Raw genomic sequence first — 24,457 nt, 5'->3', positions numbered from 1 at the left:
TACTAAATCGGGCTTGTCTCCAACCCTACACTGTTTCTATTTAATACATGTACATATAGTCAATTTATGCTGTGTATATTTGATGGCCTTATACTACCTACTTTGTTTATTTTAAATGACTTAGAGTCCCAACAGTTATTTGAGGAACAGTAAGTTGGATTATGCCATCATTGATGTCATTAGCTATATGTATGATGTCATCAATTATGTCATTTAACATATCATGAGTGGTGTAATTCTTGAAGTCATGAGCTGCCCATGGCAGAGTCGCAGGCTATTGTTAGCTCAATAATAATTAGTGAATTTCAGTAGTTTTTGGTTTTTTAAACATTAGTGTTCATGTCATTACCTAAATATAATGTCACTTTAACCTTTTTTCACTATGTATGTTCTCTCTCTCTCGCTTGCTTTGAATTATTATGGACCGTCACACAATTGTACGTCAATATAAATTTGTTACAAACTTAAGAAACAATTTGTTGTAAAAAAGGTATAGCTTCACCACGGATGGCAGATAAATGTGAGAGAATAGTAGAGTGAAGGATTAAAAGTGTGACTACTGTGCTATTCTTTATTCTACCCTGAGTGGTTCATTTATCTTTACGTGTTACTAGTATGTAGTAATTTTTACATCCTTTCTCTTGAATTTAATGACATATCTCAACATCTGCTCTCATCTTTTTATCCCTTTAATTATTCACGATTTATCGGCATGCTTTTTAAAAGATTATCTAAAGATACCTGAGGTGGAGAAATAATGTTAGTTTATTTTGCTTCACAGAAAATATGCCTTCTGTATTTGCAAGCCTGGACATGGGTTCTATCCTTGGATCAAATATAGAACTAGATATATTGTCTCTGTTGGAAGTATTTCCAGAGAATGAAAAACCAAATCAACTCAAACAAGTGAGTAATCTGCATGTTTTCTCCTTATTGCTGATTGGGAGGTTTGATACATATAGCCCTGTTAACGTCTAGGTAAAGAGCAACTCCCACCAACAAATGTAAACTAATTCCCTTTCCTGACAACCTCGAGGACGCTGTTAGGATTTATTTAATTTATTAAACCAGTGGGAGATTGAAAAGTTAATTTGACAGTGTATTCATGAAGTCACAGGATTATCTTAGTAACCTTTTCAGAAAATCATGCAATGTGGCCCTTGAGTTTACGTGGGCAAAACCTTATCTTTTGTGTTTGCAGATGTGACTCACTAGATGGTTATCATTTACTGCATTTGGTGTTGCAGATAAAAGATAATGGGAACACGTGAGGTAGCTACCCTGTGGCCCTCTGCAGAAACACTCTCACCGTCACCGATGTTCGAAAACCCTCAACTTCCTTAACCTCAAAAGACGTTCATGAGGGTGTGCGATTCCATAAGGGTGCTGGGCAGGGGAGCTCCTGCGCTGCCCATGCCAAGTGCATGGGGAGTATAGGGCCCCCCGGCAGCCCCCTTCACCTGTTCTCTGTCAGCTTTTTCATGGCAGTGTTACCACCATGATAAGGCTGCTGGAGAAGAGGTCATAATTCCCAGGGCAGTGTTGCTTGCAGCGCTGCCCTGGTGGATTAGGATCTTCGCCACTACCATTCTGCCAGGATCCAAGATCCTGGAGGTTCTGGCGGTTCCCTGGCAGTCCGACCACCAGGATTTTAATGTGGTGGTCAGATTGCCGCTTTGGTGGAGATCCAGACCGCCACTGCGAGTGTGGTGGTCTATAGACTGACACACTCGTAATGAGCCCCTTTGTATTTACGACCATATTTTATTTCAATGTGTCACTTTTAATCCAATGCATCAAACATTTGCTTCATATTACTCATTGGGTACGATATTTCACAACAAATGTATCTCAATGTTACTGTTTAAATTAATAAGCATCTCAGATATGTCTATAGCAAATCTAAGTTTTCACAATGGTTTTGTATGGGTGTGAGCTATTGTCTAAAAAATAATTTGATTTAAGATTGCAGTTATTTTTTATGTAGGTGGAGTATGCAGTTTTGAGACATCTCTCCGAACTACGCAGAATCTACAACGTATACAGCAGCCTGGGACAAGATATTTCTGTTGATAACACATTTCTCATGACAAGATTCCAATTCTGGAGGTTTCTAAAGGACTGCAGATTCCATCACCATGATTTGACGCTTTGCGATATGGACAGGATACTGAATGGTTAGGATCAATGATTCTTTTTCTTGTGAGAGAAATCTGTTTGATTTCTAAAATGTGTAGACTTAAAAACTAGAATGAAAGTAAGCAGATCTGCCTGAAATATTTTAAACCACCGAAGTAATGTAATTTTCTGCAGTGTTTTAAGTTTTTATATGATGCTTGATAATGCACTTAGGCAGCTGCAGGCTGTGTTTTGCTAACTATTAACATAATTGTAACATTTGTCTATCTTATCAAAGAATTATATATAGACGCTCATGTCTTACACTTCATGGTTTGCAAATGTACTCTGTATAGTAGAGGTTTAAGACTATTTCTAAGAATGTAATCAACCTTTGGGCTCCTCAGATCTTATATCAGCACATTATGGGGGTTATTCTAACTTTGGAGGAGTGTTAATCCGTCCCAAAAGTGACGGTAAAGTGACGGATATACCACCAGCCGTATTATGAGTTCCATAGGATATAATGGACTCGTAATACGGCTGGTGGTAAATCCGTCACTTTTCCGTCACTTTTGGGACGGATTAACACCTCCTCCAAAGTTAGAATAACCCCCTATGTGTCATATTATTAATGTTCCAAGATAATGAGGGTTTAATTTCTACATTTATTTGGCCCTCTTTCCCACTGGTCCAGGAAATGGTCCCAAATTTCTCCACGACCAGAATTACCAGCACTGTGGGTACTCCAGGTCAGGGGGGAATAACTGATCTATTATTAGTTGCACCCTGAGTGTTCTTTAAGACACAAGAAAGTACCTGGACAATCTGTAAGTCCTGGTCCAGTTCCCCAGTAAGTCCTCATTTTGACCCAGACTTTCACTTGTAGATGTTGGCTGCTTTTAGCAGCCGAAAACTGTAAATGAAAGTAATCAGATTTGTGGTGTTCCGGCAGATTGTAATATGGATGGGGATGACCTATAACACCAAATCACAACGAGAGAGTATGGGGGAGCGGGGGGGGAGGCAAAGGGAGAACGCAACCGTACTCAGCTCCCAAAATCACTACAAAATCACAACAGAGAGTACGGGGTTCATTAAATCTAAAGAGGGATAAATCGGTGGTGTATCAATTACAACACCAGATCCCTCATGATCCTCTGATAGAGGTGAGGTATCAGTAACAAAGGTGTCAGTAAAAAAGGTGCTGTGGAGAGTCTGGGGGACACGGAGGGGAGTTTCCTTTACGGACTAGGTGGTCTCACACACTATATAGTGTCATGCTTCATCATGTGACCACCTAGCCCCACCCAGGTAGGACAGGGCCACCTGGGCGGACTCAACCTCACTGTTAAAGGAACAGGAGGGAGTGCGTAAATTAAATCTGGTTCTGGAAATAGAGGGATCCAGCTAAATTAAGGAATAAAAACACCTAAACAGATACCTGTGTAATTATTTAATAAAGGTTCTGTTTGATGTGGTTAAAAAAGTGAAGATTGGGACACCTCTGTGAGAACAAGGACTCGCAGGGTCACCTATCTATGAGGAAGGAGCCGACATGTTTCTGCCCTCAGTAATGAGCTCAGGAAAGTCTCGGGGCATTCATCAGGGCGAAGGATCCCTGCTACTCATGCTCAGAGTATTAATAACTGCTTTGAAATGTATAAATAAATATATATAAAGAGTGTGGGGGGGGGGCTACCTTGCCCGGGAGCTACCTGGGAGGTGGCCCTGTCCCTAAAGGCTATTGGCCTCTGATGACCTCGAGAGGGAGTACCCCCTTATTTGTCAGACATGCATCAAAGGTGAGCGCTCACTGTACGCCTACGAAGTCCTCTCTCGGGACCGCTTGAATGCGGAAGGCAGAAACATGTTGGCTCCTTCCTCATAGATAGGTGACCCTGTGAATCCTTATTCTCACAGAGGTGTCCCAATCTTCACTTTTTTAACCACATCAAACAGAACCTTTATTAAATAATTACACAGGTATCTGTTTCCTTGCGTCTTTTAGCGCCACCCCTATCGCCGTCATATGTGCGCCATATCTAGGATACGGCGCACCATGTAACAGGGTAGGGGACAGTGGCGTCAACATTTTTGACACTATTGATGTACTGTTCAGGGTTAGCACCTGAACCCTGAACAGTACACTGGGGCCCATTGTAAACAACGGTGTGCCCCCTTTTAACGCCTGTTCTGAGCAGGCGTTAAAAGTGGCAAAAAAATGGCACACAGAAATCCCTTAGATTTCTTTGCACCATATTTTTGGTACCCTAACAGGGAAATTACCCCTTTGCATATGTTATGCATGGTGCATACCTAATGTTGCACAAAGGGTTACAAAGTGGCGCAATGCATGCATCATAAAAATGACGCCAAGGCGGCACTAAAGTGGCACTAGGCCCTCTTGATTCTGGGCCTAAGATCCTCGGCTCTAGCTGTTGAACACTGTTGACCTGTATGACCATCCTGGTGGGCATAAAATAGCATTGTCACCCAGGCATTAAAGCTATGGGGATCAAGAGGGCTGGTAGAACCAATGTGAAAAAAAGGTAGACGATGGAGTGTGGTGGGGAGAACACTCACATTAGAAGCATACAAATATTTTCTTTCTGAATAAAGGTGCAAATGGTGTTTCAAAGGTTCAAGCAGGATCTTCAACTTCTAAATCCATTACAGCCATGTTAGATATATTTTGTAATCCAATATCCGGACAGGACAAGCTGAAGTATAAATGAGGCCCTCCAAGGGAAAGAAATCTCAAGAAGTCTTTGCAACCTTTGGGAAATATTTGTTGACTATATGACTATATAGCCAACTAGTGTTGACTTTAAGTACTTTAATAGCCGGTGAGCGACTTCCATTGCCTACAGAACTTATCCCTGAAGGTTTCAAATTTTATTCGGCACCATAAAGACTTTCCCGCTCTACAATGTATGTTGAAGATTTGCCATATTGGCAGGAATGGCACAGGTATCGTTCACAATAGCTTTTGTTGATATTTATGAGGTAATATTTGATTTTTACTCTCCGTAGTGGTGCTGTATTGATAACAAGGTACGGCCATGTACGCCAGCTGAATGAAGGGAGATGGATTACGCTCACTTGTACCATTAAATAAATCAATGATGTTGCATAGTCCACTCTCTGGGCTTTGGTCAAGAATATTATCAAAACTCTCTATTTTGGGCTTAGCAAAGACAATTGCTACTAATGACCATCGGGCGGCCTGTGCATGACTTTAATTACACTGGACCAATAAGCCATTATCAATTCAATTACGAATAATCACTTCACATTTTGCATCTAGTAGTTAATTTTTGTTATGGAAGGCTCCATCTGATACAGACACAGACCCTGATTTCGAGTGGGTCTGTAAAGCCTCATCCCTTCACAAACTCATGGTGCCCAGAGCTCAGAATTATATGTTGTGCGGCAAACATTATACACTCTGCAGTTATCCTCAAGTAAGTTCTGGCAAACCAAAGCTGTCAACATTTAATGGATGTAAAAACGTCCACTAAATCCACTAAATTTCAATTCATGCTGAAATTGGTGGGAGACATACAAAATTCGATACATGCTGAATTTGTGTGGGACTTGCAGTTCCTCATTGTCAGAGAAAACCTCTGATTTGGAGGTATTAATGACACTTAGTAAATACTGCATCAGTGGTTTGATGTGTACCAGGTGGGATTATGGCACTTATGTAGATGTTGCAAGAAACAGGGAAGATCCACATCTCTGTTGTACTGTAGCAACATATCTTTTATTAACAACTCTACATTATATACTACTTTTAATTGTTAGCTTTCTAAATAGAGATGGAAATAATTGTCTATTTTTGTTTTATTTTTTTCCAGGTACCACATCTCCTGACTTGCTACACTCTCCGCATGAGAACCTTTTGTTGCGAAATTTTTTGAGCTACATAATCCATCTCTCATTTCACATTTGTCAGCAGGAAAATAAGTAAGTTAATTGTTAATAATAAGAGCAATGCACCTAATTCATTTATGTTGTAGGTCGTGGTTTTGTACATACAATGGAGCTATTTTTCTGCGCCCTTTTCTATTAAATCCCTTTCGAATAGTTTTTTTTTAAATTTGACCCAAGTACATCTCCTTGATGTTCTGTGGTCCTCACTTCTGTTTGAACTTTCTTGAATCGTCTTTTGCAAGGTTTACTCACTCACACTTGAGTCCCGCTGATTGTGGAAGTCTCCTCTAAGACTCTACTACAATGGTGTTGGAATGTGGGTGGTATATACAGCACCCTATATATAACAATAATGTGGCCTGAGGTATTTTTCGTGTAATAAGGCCCATATTTAAACTTCAATTGTGCTAAATTTGCGTCCTTTTTTTAAAATGCAAATTCAGCGCAGACCTAACTCCATATTTATATTTTGGCGTTTGACACGTCTAGTGTCAAAATATAGTAGTTTGCACCACTTTTTGGATTCATGCACCCACCGTGCGTCAATGAGATGCAAGGTAGGTGTTCGCATCAAAAAAATGATGCTAGCCCCATATTTACCCCCGTGCTAAAAAATGGAGGAGGGGTTCAATAATAGTGCAAAGCTTGCTTTGCAACATTATTTAACGCCTGGGTCAGACCAGGCATCCAACGTGCTAAAATGAAGCATGGGTGGGAGGGAGGGGTTTAAATAATGGTGCAAAGCTTGCTTGCTTTTTACCATTATTTAATGCCTGGGTCACACCAGACGTTGGGCGACCTGTGGACCCATTTCCATGGTTCAATTCCATGGAATGGGTCCACAGGTGCCCTCCCCAAGCTCCAGGAACACTCCCACCCCCACCAGAGGGACACCAGAGGATGTAGGAACCCATCCCAGGTGAGTAGGGTAAGTATAGGTAAGTATGTTTTTTTTAAAAGTGCCATTGGGGGCCCTAACTTAGGGCTCCCTGCTTGGCACACCGTGCAGTGGCTATGCCCAGGGGACACTTGTCCCCTGTGCCAGCCATTGGGGTTGTAGTCATGTCTCCTGTCTTTGCTAAGACAGCAGTCATGTTTTTGATGGTTGTGCACCAATAGCGTTGGTCTGGTTAGAGGCATTTTTGTTGCCTCTAACCAGGCTAGCGCCATTTTTTGACGCACAACCCCCTCCTTCCCTACCGCCACCCCCACCAGGCTAGTGCCTTTTTTTGAGATGCTACCCCAAGCTTAGCGCCGGCTTGCGCCATTTTTTTTTAAATGGCGCCCGGCTGGCACTGTGGAATGGCGAAAGCCAGCGCTAGACTTTTTTGCGGCAAAGAGTATGAATCTGAGCCTGAATACTTTCTTTTCTGAGTTTTGGAGGTTAAAATTGGCATGCAGATCCTGTATTTAACACAACAAAATCAACATGTTTTGCTACTTTGCAGGACATTCCTCCCAACAAATTTCAGCAGGTTTAACCTGCAAGATCAGTTGGGTGTGATAATCATTACACCACTCAGGATTCTGATATTTATACAAACTAATTTTTAGGTCGAGCCTGCAGCCATCACAAATGTGCTGTCTCTTGGCAATTATCTCTTTGTAGCTTTAATGAAAAAAAAAAAACAAGCATTGGCAAAGCCAATAGTTCTCGCCTATGAAAGAGCTACTGGCTTTGCTAATGTATTTTAGCCAAGTTATAAGCCAGCATGACTGCTGCTCAGTGTGACTTAAAGTTAAATGCATAGATGAGATTGGCAAAGAGTGAAGTAGAGTGGTTGTGGAGTAGCATGGAGTGTCAGAGTGGCATGGAGTGGAGGGCTGTGGAGTGAAGTAGAGTGGAGAGGAGTGTGGTACAGTGAAATGTTGTAGAGCAGAGTGAAGTGTTGTAGAGCAGAGTGGAGTGTTGTGTCATAGAGTGGAATGTTGTGTGATAGAGTGGAGGGTTGTGGAGTAGAGTGGTGTGGAGTAGAGTGATGTAGAGTGAAGTGGTTTAGAGTGGCACAAAGTGTCATAGAGTGAGGTGGTATAGAGTAAAGTAGTGTGGAGCTGTGTGGCACAAGGTGGAGTAGAGTGGCATGGCGTGGCTTAGAGGGGGTTGAGGGTCATAGGAGGAGAAGCATAGAGTGGAGGGTCATTGAGTGGTGTAGAGTGGAGTGTCACAGAGTAGAGTGTCATAGAGTGGCGCATTGTAAATTAGAGTGCCATGCAGTAAAGTGTCGTGGAAGTTTCTAGAGTGTCATAGAGTGAAGTGGAATGGAGTGGAGTAGAGTATCATAGAGTAGAGTAGAGTCGTGGCATAGAGTAGAGTGCCTTAGAGCAGAGTGTCATAGAGTGGAGGGACAGAGTGGAGTGGCGTTGATTGGAGTAGAGTGGAGTGCCAGAGAGTGGCATAGCATAGAGTGGAGTAAAGTGTAGCTGAGTGGCGCAGTGTAGTGTATATTGGAGTAACATAACTTAGAGTGAAGTGGTGTAGTGTATATTGTTGTAGAGTGTAGTAAAGTGGCCTGGGGTGTAGTAGAGTGGAGTGCCATAGAGTGATATAGAGTGCTGTAGAGTGAAGTGGTGAAGAGAGGAGTAGAGTGGCCTAGAATGAGATGGCTTAGAGTGGAGTGGCATAAAGTGGCATGGAGTAGAGTGTTGCATAGTGTCATAGAGTGTCATGTGATAGAGTGGAGTGGCATAGAGTGGCGTGGCATATAATAGAGTAATGCGACTCAGAGTGTGGTATAGTACAGTGGAGAAGAGTGGCAGAGAGGGTTGTAGAGTGGAGTTGGGTAGAGTATAGTGGAGTGGAGTGGAAGGGTATAGAGTGGCATAGAGTGGATTATGCATGGTGTGGTAATGCACTGCCATTACCGACAACACATTTTCAATTGAAATGACCATTACATTTCCACAGACATCCAGTTTTCCTGATAAAACTCTACAGCGCACAAAAAATAATGTGTGGCAATGGCATCACCTCCTAGTGTATTGATTAGTTTTGATCGTATTAAAATATTTCCTTCCAGCACAGTTCCATAATTACAAAAAATTGTGCTTCATTTGTGCTTTCCTAATTCTGCTATATTCTGAAAAATGTGAACTGTTCATTCCCAGACATTTAAATTTCGTTATGTGCTAGGAAAAAATATTTCCTTTCACACCCTCAGATTGTCAGATAAGTCCTCTCACTTTGAAGTCATAGAAAAAAAGTTAACACCAAGCTCCCTCAAATGACAGAGCCCAGCATTTGACCTCTGTCTTTGAATGTACAGCAAATGTGACAAGATAAGAACAAAAATGTAAAGGCCTGTTTACAGAAAGTGAGCATTTGTGGAAGAATACAGTACACAGATGATGCTCAATGGGAGGGACAAAGACATGCTGGACAGCCTAAAAGAAATAGAAACAAGCAAATGTGAGTTACAAACCACATAGCCAATAGTAAGCAATAGGTGAAATGCATTCTTAGGTCAGCTTTCAGACTATCCCCAAAAAGTCTTTAGCAACCAGACAGCTGCACTGTCAGAAGGCTTGGACCTAAAAAACTTTAAAAAGGGGCTTAAGCCGTCCCACTATTTGTTGGTATCATTATCACTCTCCTTTACTCCGTTCTATTACGGCAGCACTTCCTCAATCACTTCCTTGTGTTTATGTGGGGCATGGACCAAGTACAGATTATTTTAACTTAATTACTGCCCGTCTGCTGTGCTTCTTCTTTTAAATAGCTTGGCCTATTAAGTGTTCTTGTCACCTAATTTTCAGTTTCTTAGTAGTAGAACCCAGATAAATAAGCTTACACATAGATGTAATTACATAAACACAGAAAGCAGAGTTATAATTAAAACAATCTCTTATGTTGTACACTTTTTATTGACATGATCCTCAAATGATAATGCTTTACCTGATGTAAAATCACAACATGTACAATAAGGTCTTTAGCTTGCTCCAGGAGTTACTGCTCTGGGTGAAATTCTACCGCTTGTTATGAGTGCCCAGGTCTTTCATCAGGTGCAGCCAGTTAGGTTCTGTGCCTAGTAGGAGGCAGGACAGTTCGAAGCAGTAAATCAGTAACAAGAAAAGCAACTTGGCCTTCTTTTTTCAGCTTTTAAATATTTGTTAGTTATGTTTACTGATTAACTTTTAATTGCAGAAATGTATATCAGGAACAAGAAGGGGCGTTGGTGGTATTTTGGAAGAATTTAGAGTTGGGGAAGCTTAAGGTTGGAAAATTAGGGTTGGGGAGTAAAGAAAGACAATTCAACATGTATATATTTAATCTTGACAATAGATGAGGTAATACATCTTTTTTTTTAACTGTAATGATCACATCCCTGATTTGTTTTCAGTAGCCCCATTCACCTTTCCTTTCACCTGAAAGCTTTTTCCAATTGCTTTTTTATTACCCAAAAATACAAAAGAACTCTTGAATAAAAATGTAATGAAAGGCATTAAAATCTGCATTACATCTACAAATCTAAGGAGGCCTTATTTTTTATGCATTGAATTTGTGAAGATATTCTAACCTATACATTCTTTCTTCTTTTAGAGGCAATGACACGTCTCTTGTTACTGCGTTTTCAAAAATCATGTCCCAGAATATTGTTCCAAATGCATGTAAAATCAAAGGTAAATTGTACAAGAGAATTTGCAAGTATTGACCATTATCGGCATACTTCACATTAACCACTATAATGTATTTTCTTTTCCATTTGTAGGAATGTTATTTTCGGATCCTGAACGAACGATCCATTTGATTGGTTACATTAATAAATGCTGGGAGATATACAGATCTCATCTTATCAAATGCTCCTTTCCGCCGTATGAATATACAATGACAATGAGGCACTTCGTCTGGATGTTGAAAGTAATGGTTCAGATTTTGTTTTCCTTACTCTTTGTGCCTGTACACACATTTGTAATGTACATTAATGTGTGAACTATACTCACCATTGACCTAGGATATGCCCTTATTATGACCAAATCTGTATAAGCACAGGATTTGGCTGATCATCACCTTGCGTTCAAACTTGGCAAAGGTTGCTTTTGTTCCTGGTCAGAGTGGATATGAGGTGTGGCAGTACCGGCGGGGCTGCTCTTATTGGAGCATGACCAATGCTGATTTGCATATGCTTGATAATTTTCTGTCTTAGCATGTACAGGGTAAGACAATGGACTAGAGTGCTGACAGAGTAATAACCTTTGGATCAGAATAATAAAAGCATCAGTTACTTTTTTTCTTCATAATTGATATTGAGTGCTAAGGAAGGCAAGGTATTGGGTTTGAATGTGCTTTCCATGCGCCGTGATTTCCCTTCTTACCACCTGCCACACAGGTGAGATCAATGTGGAGATACACTGCACTATGTTCCTCACACTTACTGCACTGTGCTTTCCCACTAAATCTCCAACTGTTAGATTTATCCCAGGTCAATCTCTTTATTGGAATGTCTCCAACATTTATATTACGGGCAATGAGTTACCTTTATGATCATGTGGTCTAGACCAGATTCAGCTATATTTTATTTCTCAGCTCCATTGTTTATTAGGTTCATCAAAAGTCAAGTTTCCATATCTTCACCACACTGTTTCAAAATGAAGCAGCCCAGCCTCGTCAGTTCACACTTTTGGGCTTTTTATTTACAAATCCCAAATTACGCACCCTCCAACTTTTCCCACCTTGACTGATTTCTGAGGAGTGAGCGCTTTTTACACTCCTATATATTCCAGGAGGACAGGCCGTGCATTGACCTACGGAAAAAGCAAATGGTTCTTGGCCCTGGATTGTGGACACACATTACTGTTTTAATTAGCAGAAACAATTATTCAAATCGACACAAGAAACCCTTCTGTGTTCATCTTTGGGGATTACCACTAAATTCCACTCACAAAAGGCAGTCAAGCATGTCACTGGGCTCCTGTACATGGTCCCATGTACAGGTGTCTGCTCCTTAGTGAGCTCTCGATTGGGACTCAATGAGTTAATCACTCATTACTGACATCATCACGTCAACATACCCTTTCCTTTTTTTAAAGCTGATAATTTAAGAACCACCAAGTTGAGTAATAGTAGCGCTTACTAATAACTGTGCTTAGAGAAGGCAAACTGTACAGTAAACACAACACAAAGATCCCAAGTTGTATTACAATGTGATTGGTAATGTCCTACACCATCGATGAACAGGTACTTTTTTCCTAAGTACATTTAAGGCTTTGGGTTCTTTTCTCGGTAAAATGGTATTTAGACCCCATGTAAATCATAATGAATCAATCAAATAAAAAATCAAATGTTAAGAAATCCATTTGCAGTGAACAGGAATAGGACTCAGCCAAATGCCCTCTTGGTGTTAAATAATGTTATAATGCTCTCCAGTACTCCTAGTCCTAGACTTTCTCTTATTACAAATACAATTTTGCTACCAAGCAGTACATGTAAAGGTAACTGGGGGAGGTGGCCCTCTTTCTAGTTGTAGCGAGCAGGCCAACAGAACAGAGGAACAAGAAGTGAAAAGCTCTTCCCTCACAGGACCACCTATTTATTTATCAATCCTCCTTGCTGGTTTCTTCTTTGGAACTGGCACCAGTGAAACCAGTCAACTGGATCACAGCCCCAGGGGCTACAACCAGTCTCAAAATTCTGCCAGTACATCAGTCAGAGAACTGAATTCATACACTGGGGTTGCTCCCTTCTTTGAATGAACTATTCAGCTTAAAGGTGGTTCCAGGCTCAGAAGGCAACTTCCAAAGAAAGATGCAAACCACAGCAGATCACAGAGTTCAGTGGTCTGGGAGCCTGTTCAGGACACTGCTTATAGTAGTTCAGGGATCAGTGCTTTTAGACACACATTCAAATGGATCCCAGGACAGTTCTCCCTATATTTCCTTCAGCAGATGAAGAACATGTTCATCAGACATCCCTGTTTTACAGCCTTGAAGCAAAGTCTTTAAGCCCAGATTACAAAGATGACAGATGTACATCATGTGACCCACTCTCCCTTTTCTAAGTGTGTGATGTAATCCAAGTCATGCAAGCCTTGCTTGCGTAGGTAGCATCTGGCCAGAGGTATTTACCAGGATTCTTTGTGGTGCTTTGATGTCTGTATATCATACTGTTATTGGGTTGAGAACATAATGTGGCTTGCACTCCAGATTTCTGCTATTATTGATACTATTCCTGCAGTGAGTTCCCCAAACAATGTGTATGGCCTGTAGTTTGAAGCTCCCAAGTGGCCATACAAGAGCTGGTAATGTTTCAAATTTATAGCTCCACAAGCCTATGTAACCTCTTCTTAAGAAAACTATAGGTGGGTTAGTGCACATAAACGTTCATTGGTTTAATTTTGGATGTTTTGCCTTAAATCTTATGGTTGTAAATATGTGGCATTTTATTTACAGTGCTTTTTTATTTTTTATTTTGTGATAGAATTTCAACATGATTACCAAAGATCTAACTGCCAAAAGGATTGTTGATATCTTTGCTGAAGATAATCCAGCTGTACGTGATGGAAATGAAACTAATTTAGACTTAGAGGTAGGTAACTAATAGGAACACACTATGAACACATTGTAGGCCTTAATCATTGCTATTTATTTTTTCTGTGATTGTAATCTGTCTCCACAATACATGCATATTAATTGAGCATATATATCCCTCATCCTTTAGATTACCTTTTCTGAATTCTTAGAGGCTCTCTTGGATTGTGCACCTGTATATGTTACCAGTGAAGTGATGGATAGGGTATGTCCTATACACGAAGAACTAGCAGCAGACAAAAACCTCCATATGGAAGGCACCAAAGATTCAAGTGTGCTACATGAAGAACACCTTCCTCAGGACCAGTCCTTGCACCAGGAACAGATATTGTCTCAGGTATGGCCGAATTCTCAAAAAGTTTATCCAAAAACAGAAATTCTCTACACGTTTGCTCCATGATACTTTGGAATACCCAAAATTACTCTGAATATTTAAAAAAAATATAATGTACTGTCTGATTAACTAGACTGGATCTCACACCCTGTTCACCGTCTCCTGATGATGTTGTGGGGCTATTTATTGTCTGTATGCATAATGATGCGTAAATCCTCTGGTGGTACGAATGCTTCTCCGCTGATTGTTGTTTTGGGCACCTGTTGGTGCACAGTTTGTTACAATTTATAAAATGCCATAAAACATTTTTTTTTAAAAAGATGCAATGGAATGCAGTGGTGTTTATTCGGGTTGCCTATGAACAAAGACATGCAGAAAAAAGTGTAAATGGTTGTTTATCTAACTTACTTGCATGCTATATTCCCCTCCCCTACCTGTATGTGCTCTGAAATCACCAAACATGAATAGGCATTGCTACACAAACCTACAAAATAAAAACATGAATCAGTATGTCTAGACATGTCCCTGACTACTTAATCTGCCATGCAGACCTCAGACCAGGGCAGATCCCTCTAAAGCCAGACCATGGAGTAGTAGGAAACGAATCCTGGCCAATGAATGCCATATTTAAGACTGTAACAAATAATGGCAGAATGGAAATTGTATGATTGTTAATGAGATCCACTTTCCATAATTATGGATATATCAATGCCTTTTTTCAATGATACCAGATATGCAGTATCAAGAGGGTTTAGTTGATGGGCTGAACCAACTGTATATCCACCATCCAAAAAAGTCTTCATATGGAACTGAAATAATCTGGATTAGTGGCAAAAGTGGCACAAACCATCTTGGCTGGAAGTGTGAGAAGGGCTTTCAAGGTGAGTAGGCTCACCAATTACTGAAGAAGTTCTTCTGTTAGTAGAGGCTAACCATGCGTTCAGTTATGGGGCTGATCACAGCAGGGAGGTGCACAGCCGTGATGAACCTGTCTTCCATCTCCAGTAGATTTCTGCAGGATCATTATTTTCTGGTTCTTTCATTATGGCTGCCAACTCACTCTGATGTATTTGCACTTGAGTCAAGTGAGATGAAACTCACACATGCACTTAATTTTTTGATGGATTCCCTTTCCAATCCATACATTTTTGGTCAATATCTTGAAAAGGAAATATATGTGTGATTGAAACCAAAGCTGTATGCTCAGGCTGTGTCAGGAGTTAACCATTCAAATGGGGAATTTTAATAGTTAATCTTTATGACTATTTTTGGAGACTACAGAAAACACCTAATGTTTTGATCGCCCAGCAAAAATTACACAGACTGGCACTTTTCTCAGGTTTATTGACAGCAGATTAAGAGAAATTGGGTTGTTGGCTGAATGGGAGGGGTGACCCCTGTTCAAGCAGAAGCCACAATCCCTCTCAGGGTAAAACCTAAAAGTCACTAAATTAACCTGTGCTTAACCCTCTGGTGGCTTGGTACAAAAGCAGTCATGCTTAACTTGGAGGCAATGTGTAAAGTATTTATGCCACACACAAACAGTATAAAAATGAAAACACAACACAGAAAAAAATCCAACAGAAATTTAAAGAACGGAGTGAATTTTATTGATGAATTATTTAACAATAAAAGGGCAAAGGTCTAATCAGTAGGCCAGAGTTATGAATCTTTGAAGTTTAAGGTAAAGACAAGTTTTTAAAAGATCAAACAGCCAACCACGGACATCTAGTCGTGTAAGATCGGGTCAAAGCTGAAAAATATTGCTGACTGCAATGTAGCATGAGTTGGATACAAAATGTGGGTTGAGCCTAGTTGGCACTTACCTTCAGCCTTAAAAGAAATTTTGAAAAAAGTGTTCTGACAAGGTTAAGTTCAGCAGGGCAAGGCTGGAGGTGGTGTCTGAAAAGAGAGGATCATTGTCAGGGAGCAGCTGGACAAAAGTTACAGTGGAGATTTCTACGGTCAGATTTAGTCACTTTCTTGGAAGTCAAAAATCCCCAGCTAGACTTGACTGGAGGCTGTAGTCGACGTAAGTTCCATAAGGCCGGATATCCCTTTGGTGAAGAACCGCTGAACAGGATTTGCTGCTGAGGAGAAGAACGGAGAATAGGCTGGTGCAAAGTCAGGCCGACCAGCGATGCACCTTGGGCAGATAGACCAGCAGGTTGGTCCCGGTCTTCTCCTGGTTCTCAGAGCAGTTTTTACCTAAAATGTTTCAAGTCCCAAGTTTTGGATTTTGGTTATATGGGAATCTTTAGCGCCACCACCAAGGGTCCAGGACTGGAGGGGCACATCTTGTGAGTTTAAGACTCACTCAGGCTGGCTCCAGGTGCATGTTCATAATGGATGGAGCCTTTTTTGTCCCTGAGGCGCTGATCAGGAGGCCAGCCAAGTAGCCCTTGTAGTCTCTCTGGTAGTTCTGGGTTCAACTGTGGAATCAGGACTTAAGCAGAAGGGCTCGGGGAAGCGAAATAGTCCTTCCAGGTGCAGCAAAGCAGTCTTGTGGGATACACAGCAGGCCACAGGAGCAGATAGTCCTTTGAGAGTCTTTCCACAGGTCAAGAAAATGAACAGAGGACTGGGTCTGAGGGTCCTATTTTTATACCTAGTGCCTCCTTTGAAGTAGACGTTTCTAGAGATTTCCCCTTGAAGGGTTTGCAGTTTCCTGACTGCTCTGCCCTTGCTCCAACACTGGCTGCATGAATAATGCAGAGGTGACAGGACCTTTGTGTGAAGGCAGAGCGCAGCCTATTCAGTTGCAAGTGGGGCTTTGCCCAGCTCCGCCCCTCATTCTACTTGTTAATGGCCCATCCAGGCACACCTAATCCCCATTTTGTGTAGCTGTCTGAGAGAAATTAACAACGTCCAACTGCCATCTATACCCAGTCATGTGACCCAGGAGCAGACTGCAGGCATAAAATGGTTAGGGCAGGAAAATATCAACTTTCTAAAAGTGACATTATGAAACTGTAACTTAATATCCAACTTTATCATTAAAGCCAATTTTAATGACAGTATTTATGACAGAAAACATGAAATGTCTACCTGTTTTCAAGGACTTATTAAATGAAACAAGGCAACTCAATGTTGTCTTATGGGGGAGGTAGGCCTCACATTAGTGAAAAACTAATTTAGGAATTTCTCACTACCAGGACATGTAAAACTTAAACATATGTGTCCAACCTTTTAATTTAATTACAATGCACCATTCCTTATGGGCTCCTTAGGACCTTCTTAGGGGTGACATATATGCAATAAGAGGGGGGTTAATTCTTGGCAAGGTGGTTATTTTGCCAAGTTCAATTAGCAGTTGAAAACTGTGTTCAGGCTGCATTGGAAGGGCTGGAACATGTTTTAAGAGGCTACTTAAATGGGTGGCACAATGAGTGCTACAGGCCCACTAATAGCATTTATTATACAGGCCCTGGGAATGTAGTATACCACTCTACACGGGGCTTAAAAGTAAATTAAATATGCCAGTCAGGTGTAAGCCAATTTTACCATGTTTAAGCAAGAGGGCAATTTAGCACTGGTTTGCAGTGGTAAAGGGCACAGAGTCCTAAAACCAACAAAAACGAATTTCAGCAAAAAACTTTGGTGCAAAAGAAAAACAGTTTGGGGGAAGGCCACCCTAAGGCTGACAAGTCTAATGCAGACCATCCACAAACACCAAGTCCAGTCAGTGAACACTCCTCAACTAGCAAAAGCATGCTTGGGTACAGTGAAACAGTGGACACCACTATAAAAAGGGGTTAGGATACAACAGTGGGCACAGTGTGAAGGAAAGGAGAACATCAAAGAAACAGGGAAGGAACAAAACACAATTAAAAAACATGATGAATACAGAACTGAAAATGACCAGTGAATTGAGGCTGGATGAGCTACACCTGGACATCAAACCCTGAAACTACAGCTGGCAGACCTATCAGATACAGTGCGTGTACTAGAGCTCCGTGCCCAGGATGCTGAAGGGCGCACCAGGCCCAATAATACCATAATAGAGGGACTACCTGATGGCACGGAAGCCATGGGTGGCTCCGAACAGAGGTAGCCCCAACCCAGCTGTCTCCCTTCTTTGCACTGGAAAGGGCTCATTAAGTAATCTCCAGACCACCTGCCTTAGGCCGCATGCTTGGGCCCATTGCTGCCAAACTGGTTCACTATAGAGACAGAGGCGCTCTGCTACAATCTGCAAGGGCAAGAAGCCCACTCGGGGTGGGTAACAGCAGGATGTTCTTGTTTCCAGACTATACCGCAGTGGTGCAAGCAAAGAGAGCCTCATTCATGGAGGTAAAGAAGGCGTTATGAGCAGAAGGGCTACAATATTCAATGATCTTTCCTGCAAAGCTCAAAATCATACTGTGGGGTATCTCGCAATTCTATACTGAGCCAACGGAGGCCTGGGAGTGGCTGTACTCTTACAGAGCTGGAGATGGCCCACGCTTGGAGAGGAGGACAGGTGCTACAGACCAGTACAAAACCAGGAACTGCCAAAGCTGAGACTGCTGTAGAGAACCACTCCTTAAACCACCAAGATCCCAAACAGACAAAGGCCAGGCAGCTTCACTACTGGCAGCTACCCAGCTGACAGCACAAGGGCCCTCCAACTCAGAAAGCTGTCACTCATCTAAGCAGTGTTCAATGACACCACTGGTTGACAACTTGGCCTCGAAGGGTGGAGACCTCCCTGTGATCACACCACAGACAGCTGAAAAACTGCTCTGGAGGTAGAGTCAACACCGAGGTGATATAATAGTCACCCTTTTCCCTTCTCTTTTTTAACCCATCCTCAGGTGTAAGAGAAAACAACAATGCCTGGACTGAAAGAACACATGTAGGGAGTACTGGGGTGCTAAGCCATGTTAGTTCATCAGGGGCCACCCCTCGTGGCTTTCTGCTCCTAGTATGGACTCCCAAACTTTCCCAGATCTACAAGGTAACTGTGTGATGCGGCTTTAACTGAGGACTGATGTGTGACTACACTGTACATACATTCCCATCTCACCTTGCTGGGCCAGAGGACCAGGGCTAGGTGGAACTCTGGTTGACTCACAGCTTACGTTTCTACAGTTTGTGTGGTCGGTTGTTGCTGGGCTGCTTATTGGAGTGGGACCTTTGGGGTGTTTTTGCTTGTTCAGTCGGTCGGGGATCACTGAGTTTGCTAAATCGGGGGGGCTGGGTGTGTGTGTGGGGCTTGGGCTGAACCATCTGAAGGCGACATACAAGAGTGATCCATAACATATCATCACACTCCTGCCACATCCAGGGTATGTGTTTGGCAGACAAACGCTGTGCTATACATAAGTACCTCATGTGCAGGGGAGTTCAGGTGGCCATGCTGCAGGAGGCACACCTTACAGGGGTGGAGGTGAAGCGCCTTAGGCATCGCTGGCTCAGGCAGGTATATGTGACATCTTTCTCGGTATATGCCAGAGGGGCTCTCTTGTGGTTGAGGGTGGAGATCCCCTTTGATACAGCCCACACAAAGATTGACAAGAAGGAGCGCTCTAGAAGTTCTAGTAATGGAGCATTTATATAGCAGACAGGTCACACTGAGGAGCATATATGCACCAAACAAGGACCAGGTTACATGCATCCTATGTTGGCACCCCTGACCCATTTTTCAAATGAGCCGTTGATACTTGGGGGAGAGTTTAACTGTGTCCTGGATGTAGACTTAGATCGCTCCGCCCTCCCCTCCCAACTGCACCAGCCCACAGGATAGCTGCAGGGTTTCAAAACTGGTTGGGAGACTGGGGGCTAGTAGATGGCTGGAGGATGCAGCATACTGCAATACAAGACCATTTCTACTACTCCCACTTACATCAGCTACACACCCGAATTGACTGTTATGTTTGTTAGGACCAGCTAAGATACCTCATGACCAAGACGGGATGCATGATCTCAGACCACAACCCTCTCCTACTGGGCCCAGACCTAGGGCCCAGAGATCCTAAATGGCCGCTACACCTGGTGGCTCTAGCGAATGCTCTGTATAGTAACTCCTGGCGAGAGGCAATAGTACATTATTTTTAGGCCAACCAAGGCACAGCATCTGATTGTACAATCGGAAGTGAGGCCCTGAAAGTGGTCCTCCGTGGACACTGTCCGGAACTCTGTGGGCATTAATAGAGAATTGGACAGGGAACTGTGACTCCTGGACAGGGAATTGCACAACTGTAATAATGTCCCAGGGGCTGACCCAGAGACCCTCCAGCAGCTACAGGCTGTGAAAAAATTATACTCAGCAATACTTGAGTGACTGCATCACCACAACTACAAATAATATGTTTCTAGGGTGCATGAGAGGGAGGTAAAGCTGGTAGACTCCTGGCATGGCTGATTAAAGCAGGCACTTGTGGCACCCCAATTACCCAGCTTCAAGCGCCGGATGGTGGGATGCTGTTCTCACCCAAGGCCATAAATGTGGCCTTTCAGAATTATTATGTATGGCTCTATCAGTGTCCGGAACATGTACCACCTGATGAGGTCCAGACCTTATTAAGCTGCTCCCCACTCCGGACATTGCCTACAGGTCATACAGAGGAATTGGGGAACCCATTGACATCTCAGGAAATTAGGCGGGCCATCAAATCTATGGCCACAGGTAAGACCCTGGGTCTGGATGGTGTACCTGCTGACTTCTATTCAATGCACATGGAATTTTTAGCTCCCATACTGTTGGTGCTATACTCTAAATCTTACTGTTCTGGAACACCCCCCGCCTTACCCAGAGAAGCAAAACTGGTACCACTACCCAAATCTAAAAACCCAGAAGCACCCGTTATGCATTTCACGCTTTATCTATGCCGAATATGGATTTTACAACTCTCAGCAAGGTCCTAGTGACTAGACTACTCTAGCATACGCAGGCACTGATACACGTATACCAGAATGGCTTCATCCTTGCACAAAACACGTTGCTTAATCTTTGGCACCTAAATCAGGTACTATATAACCCAAACGTACACGATACACTTGGCGTTCCAATAATGTTGATCGATGTGAAAAAGGCATTCAACACAATCTGTTGGGACTTTCCTGAGGGGGTCATGAGCTGCATGGGCCTTTGGTCTGCCTGGACCCAATGGATGAGACTGTTATACTCCTGCCTGACTGCGAGAGTGAAAATGAGGGACACAATTTCACAACAGCACGGAACGTGGCAGGGCTGCCCGCTGTTGCCTCTCCTCCTCGCCTTGGCTATAGAGCCATTAGCGGAGGTCTGCGGTTGGAAAACACGGTCGAGTGTATTGGTCTGGGAGACCATGAACATATTGTTTTCCTTTACGCAGATGACCTCTGACTATACCTGTTAGATGGGGCCTCAGATTCTGGCCCAGTGATGAGGCACCTGCATGATTTTGGGGCTCTTTTGGGGCTCCGGGTCAACAAATCAAGACCTGCCTATTCCCAGTTCAGCATGGATCCCTGGGGCCGTCGGGTGCCCCGCTAGAATTAACTTGGGCCCCTGCCACCTTTAAATATCTGGGGATCCAGATCTACCACACACTAGCTGATTTGTGGGAGGCCAATCTGGGTGGGGCACAGCAATCTCTTAGATTCAGGGGCATATTTATACTCTGTTTGTGCTGAATTTACGTCATTTTGTTTATGCAAAGTCGGTGCAAACTTAACTCCATATTTATATTTTGACACTAGATGTGTCTAGCGTCAAAACATTGGAGTTAGCACGATTTTTTGGATGCTTGAACCAACCTTGCATCAATGAGATGCAAGGTAGGCATTCCCATCTAAAAAATGGTGCAATCCCCATAGCCCCATATTTATCCCCCTGTGCTAAAATGACGCACAGTGGGAGGAGGGGCTTAATAAACATGCAAAGCTTGCTTTGCACCACTATTTAACGCCTGGGTCAGACCAGGTGTTAGGGGACCTGTGGACCCATTTCCATGGTTAAACACCATGGAATGGGTCCACAGGTGCCCTCCCCAAGCCCCAGGAACACCCACACCAGAGGATGGGGGACCCCATCCCAGGTAAGTAGGGTAAGTATTGATAAGTATTTTTTAATTTTATTTTTTAATTGGGGCCCCCTGCATGGTACAGGGCGCAATGGCCATGCTCAGGGGACACTTGTCCCTTGTGCTGGCCATTGGGGTGGTGGGCATGACTCCTGTCTTTCCTAAGACAGGAGTCATGTTTTTGGTTGTTTGCGCCAGAAAATGGCGCTAGTCTGGTTTGAGGCATTTTTTTGCCTCTAACCAGGCTAGCGTCATTTTCTGACACACTGCCCCCTCCTTCCCTACAGCCACCCTCACCCGGCTAGCTTCTTTCTTGAAGATGCTATCCCAAGTTTAGCGCTGGCTTGCACCATTCAATAAACACAGCGCCCGGCTGGCGTTGTTAAATGATGCAAGCGGGCGCTACACTTTTTGCTGCAAAACGCAGAAATCTGGGCCACTGTGTGCCATTCTGGAGGTCATTTAAGCTGGCCATGACGGCGCGCATTGCTATCTCATAAATGATGATGCTCCCGAGGTTGCTCTGTCTTTTCATGAACCTCCCAGTCAGCATTACAAGGCCCTGGTTTTGGCAACTGGACTCCCTCCTTAGGGAGCTTATATGTGACAGGGCCGGCACAGTGTCCCTGGCCATAATGCAACGTCAATTGATGGAGAGCGGGCTGGGAGCACATGACATCGAATTGTACTCTTTTTGATGGCCCAGCTTCAATTGCTCTCTCCGTGGCTAGATGGGATCTGCCAAGAGGAGCTGGGCTTCATCGGCTGAGTATCAAACCAGGGAACCTTCTTGGACAAACTATTAAGTCCAGCTACGCTGTTAGGGGCTCCACTGTGCTTCTGGCATCACGGTATCTGGCGTGCTGGGTGGAGACCATTGTAAACCCCTGCCTTGCCGCTGGTAGGTATTCCACATGGTGACCCTATAATTTACTTCACTGCAGCTCAGATGGGAGACTGGATTGATGCTGGGCTTATAAGTGTGGGATATTCTTTTCACATGGGTATTCTGATGCCTCTAGAAGAAATGATGGCACAAAGAGACTTGCCCTCTGATCAGTTCCTGACATACAAAAGCATTGGCAAGGTCCTTCAGGGACCTGTGGGGTAATGGTGACTAAGAACCCCAGAAGCACGCGGTCCTACAGTTTTTACTGCAATGGGTACAGCCGGACATCTGATAACTTGGTCTACAGGGCATTGAGTGGGATGGTGAGTGAGCCCCTCAATGGTCTCAAAGTCAAATGGAAGTCAGTAATGGGCCACGAGATTCTGGATCCTGAATGGTGTAGGACACTAACATATCACCAAAAGGTATCTCGAAACACACGCCTAAAATATATAAATTTTATTACATCACATGACATGCCTGACCTCCCACAGAATATGAGCCATCTACAGGGGTGAGCCGCGGGGATTCCCTTGATGTGCACACCTTGACGCTAACTTTAGCCACATGACATGGGGATTCCCCAGACTAAATCCTACACCTGCTTCCATTCCTCTCCAGAAGGCTTGTGCTCCAGTCACTAATTCTCTCTTCTCTAGACTTCGGGAACTCGCCATACTTGGGAGCATCAAAAACGGTTACTTAAAAACTCCAAGCTGTGCAGACCGAACCTTGCTCATTGTCCCCAGACACATTTGTTCCTGGCAGGCCTTGGCCACTCTCCATTGGATTCCGGCTGAGCAGCAGGTTAAATTCAAAGCCCTATCTTTGCATAGCACATAGGGCTTTTCTAACCAAAGGCCAGTCCATCCTGCGCCCTTTGATTTCACCTTAGACACCAAGCAGAACCCTTAGATCCACTAATGCTGGACTGGCCATAGTTCGAACTATTCAAAGAGCAAGAAGCAGAGGGTGTTCACTCGGTGATAATGCATAAAGCTGTTGAATTCCCACCCTTATACAATGTGGCTTAATGAACTGCGGTTGCGAAAACTTCTGAATACCTGGCTATTTGACAACTAAAACCTCTCTTTAAACCCCCGAAGGTAATGGTGTGTTGTATGTTGTGTTGCTGGTGCTGGGATGTCCAAGAGTAGCTATGCCTAAGGGCCCTAAAAGCATCATTTACTAGGAAATGGCGCAGCTCGGTGGCGCAAGCAATTTTGTTGCGCCGAGCGGAATCATTTCCAGAATGTAGGGATGTGCCGTATTTACAAAAATATGGCCTAACCCTGTGTTCTCCCCTGCACCGGTACTAAATTAGCTGCCTAGTGCCAAACCAGGCACCCTTGCAGCATAGTGCAAGGGTGCCTGCATTGCAGGGAATTATTGTTTATGTGCAGGGAGGGACACCTTCCTGCACATAAACAATTAATAATGGTGTTTTGCAAAAACGCAGAGAAATAAATGTATTTTTCCTTATTGCCCAACTCTAACGCCACCACTGGGTGGCAGCCGTTTTTGGTGCTGCCTCAGCTTTACGATTTCTCGTAACTCTGGGGCAGTGTCAAAATGCAATGAGTGTTGCAGGGGAACGCCCACAGCAACACCCATTGCACACCCCCTTCACGCAAAGTGATGCGTGTAAAGGGGCCGTATTTACAAGGT

General features: G+C 43.2%; 1 protein-coding gene across 4 annotated transcripts in view; it reads left to right on the top strand.

The window, feature by feature from the left end:
• Nucleotides 1-24,457, top strand: part of RSPH10B (radial spoke head 10 homolog B) — a 232,302-nt gene that overhangs the window by 118,856 nt on the left and 88,989 nt on the right. For all 4 annotated transcript variants that reach the window (XM_069210152.1, XM_069210149.1, XM_069210150.1 and 1 more), the window contains exons 10-16: nucleotides 782-906; nucleotides 1,988-2,177; nucleotides 5,982-6,090; nucleotides 10,595-10,674; nucleotides 10,764-10,912; nucleotides 13,469-13,576; nucleotides 13,709-13,915. In XM_069210152.1, the coding sequence (XP_069066253.1) occupies nucleotides 782-906; nucleotides 1,988-2,177; nucleotides 5,982-6,090; nucleotides 10,595-10,674; nucleotides 10,764-10,912; nucleotides 13,469-13,576; nucleotides 13,709-13,915 (968 nt within the window). The remainder of the gene's footprint in view (nucleotides 1-781; nucleotides 907-1,987; nucleotides 2,178-5,981; nucleotides 6,091-10,594; nucleotides 10,675-10,763; nucleotides 10,913-13,468; nucleotides 13,577-13,708; nucleotides 13,916-24,457) is intronic.

Source organism: Pleurodeles waltl, chromosome 10 (genome assembly GCF_031143425.1).
Source record: "Pleurodeles waltl isolate 20211129_DDA chromosome 10, aPleWal1.hap1.20221129, whole genome shotgun sequence".
Classification (NCBI taxonomy): Eukaryota; Metazoa; Chordata; class Amphibia; order Caudata; family Salamandridae; genus Pleurodeles; species Pleurodeles waltl.
This window is presented reverse-complemented; position numbering and strand designations above follow the sequence as displayed.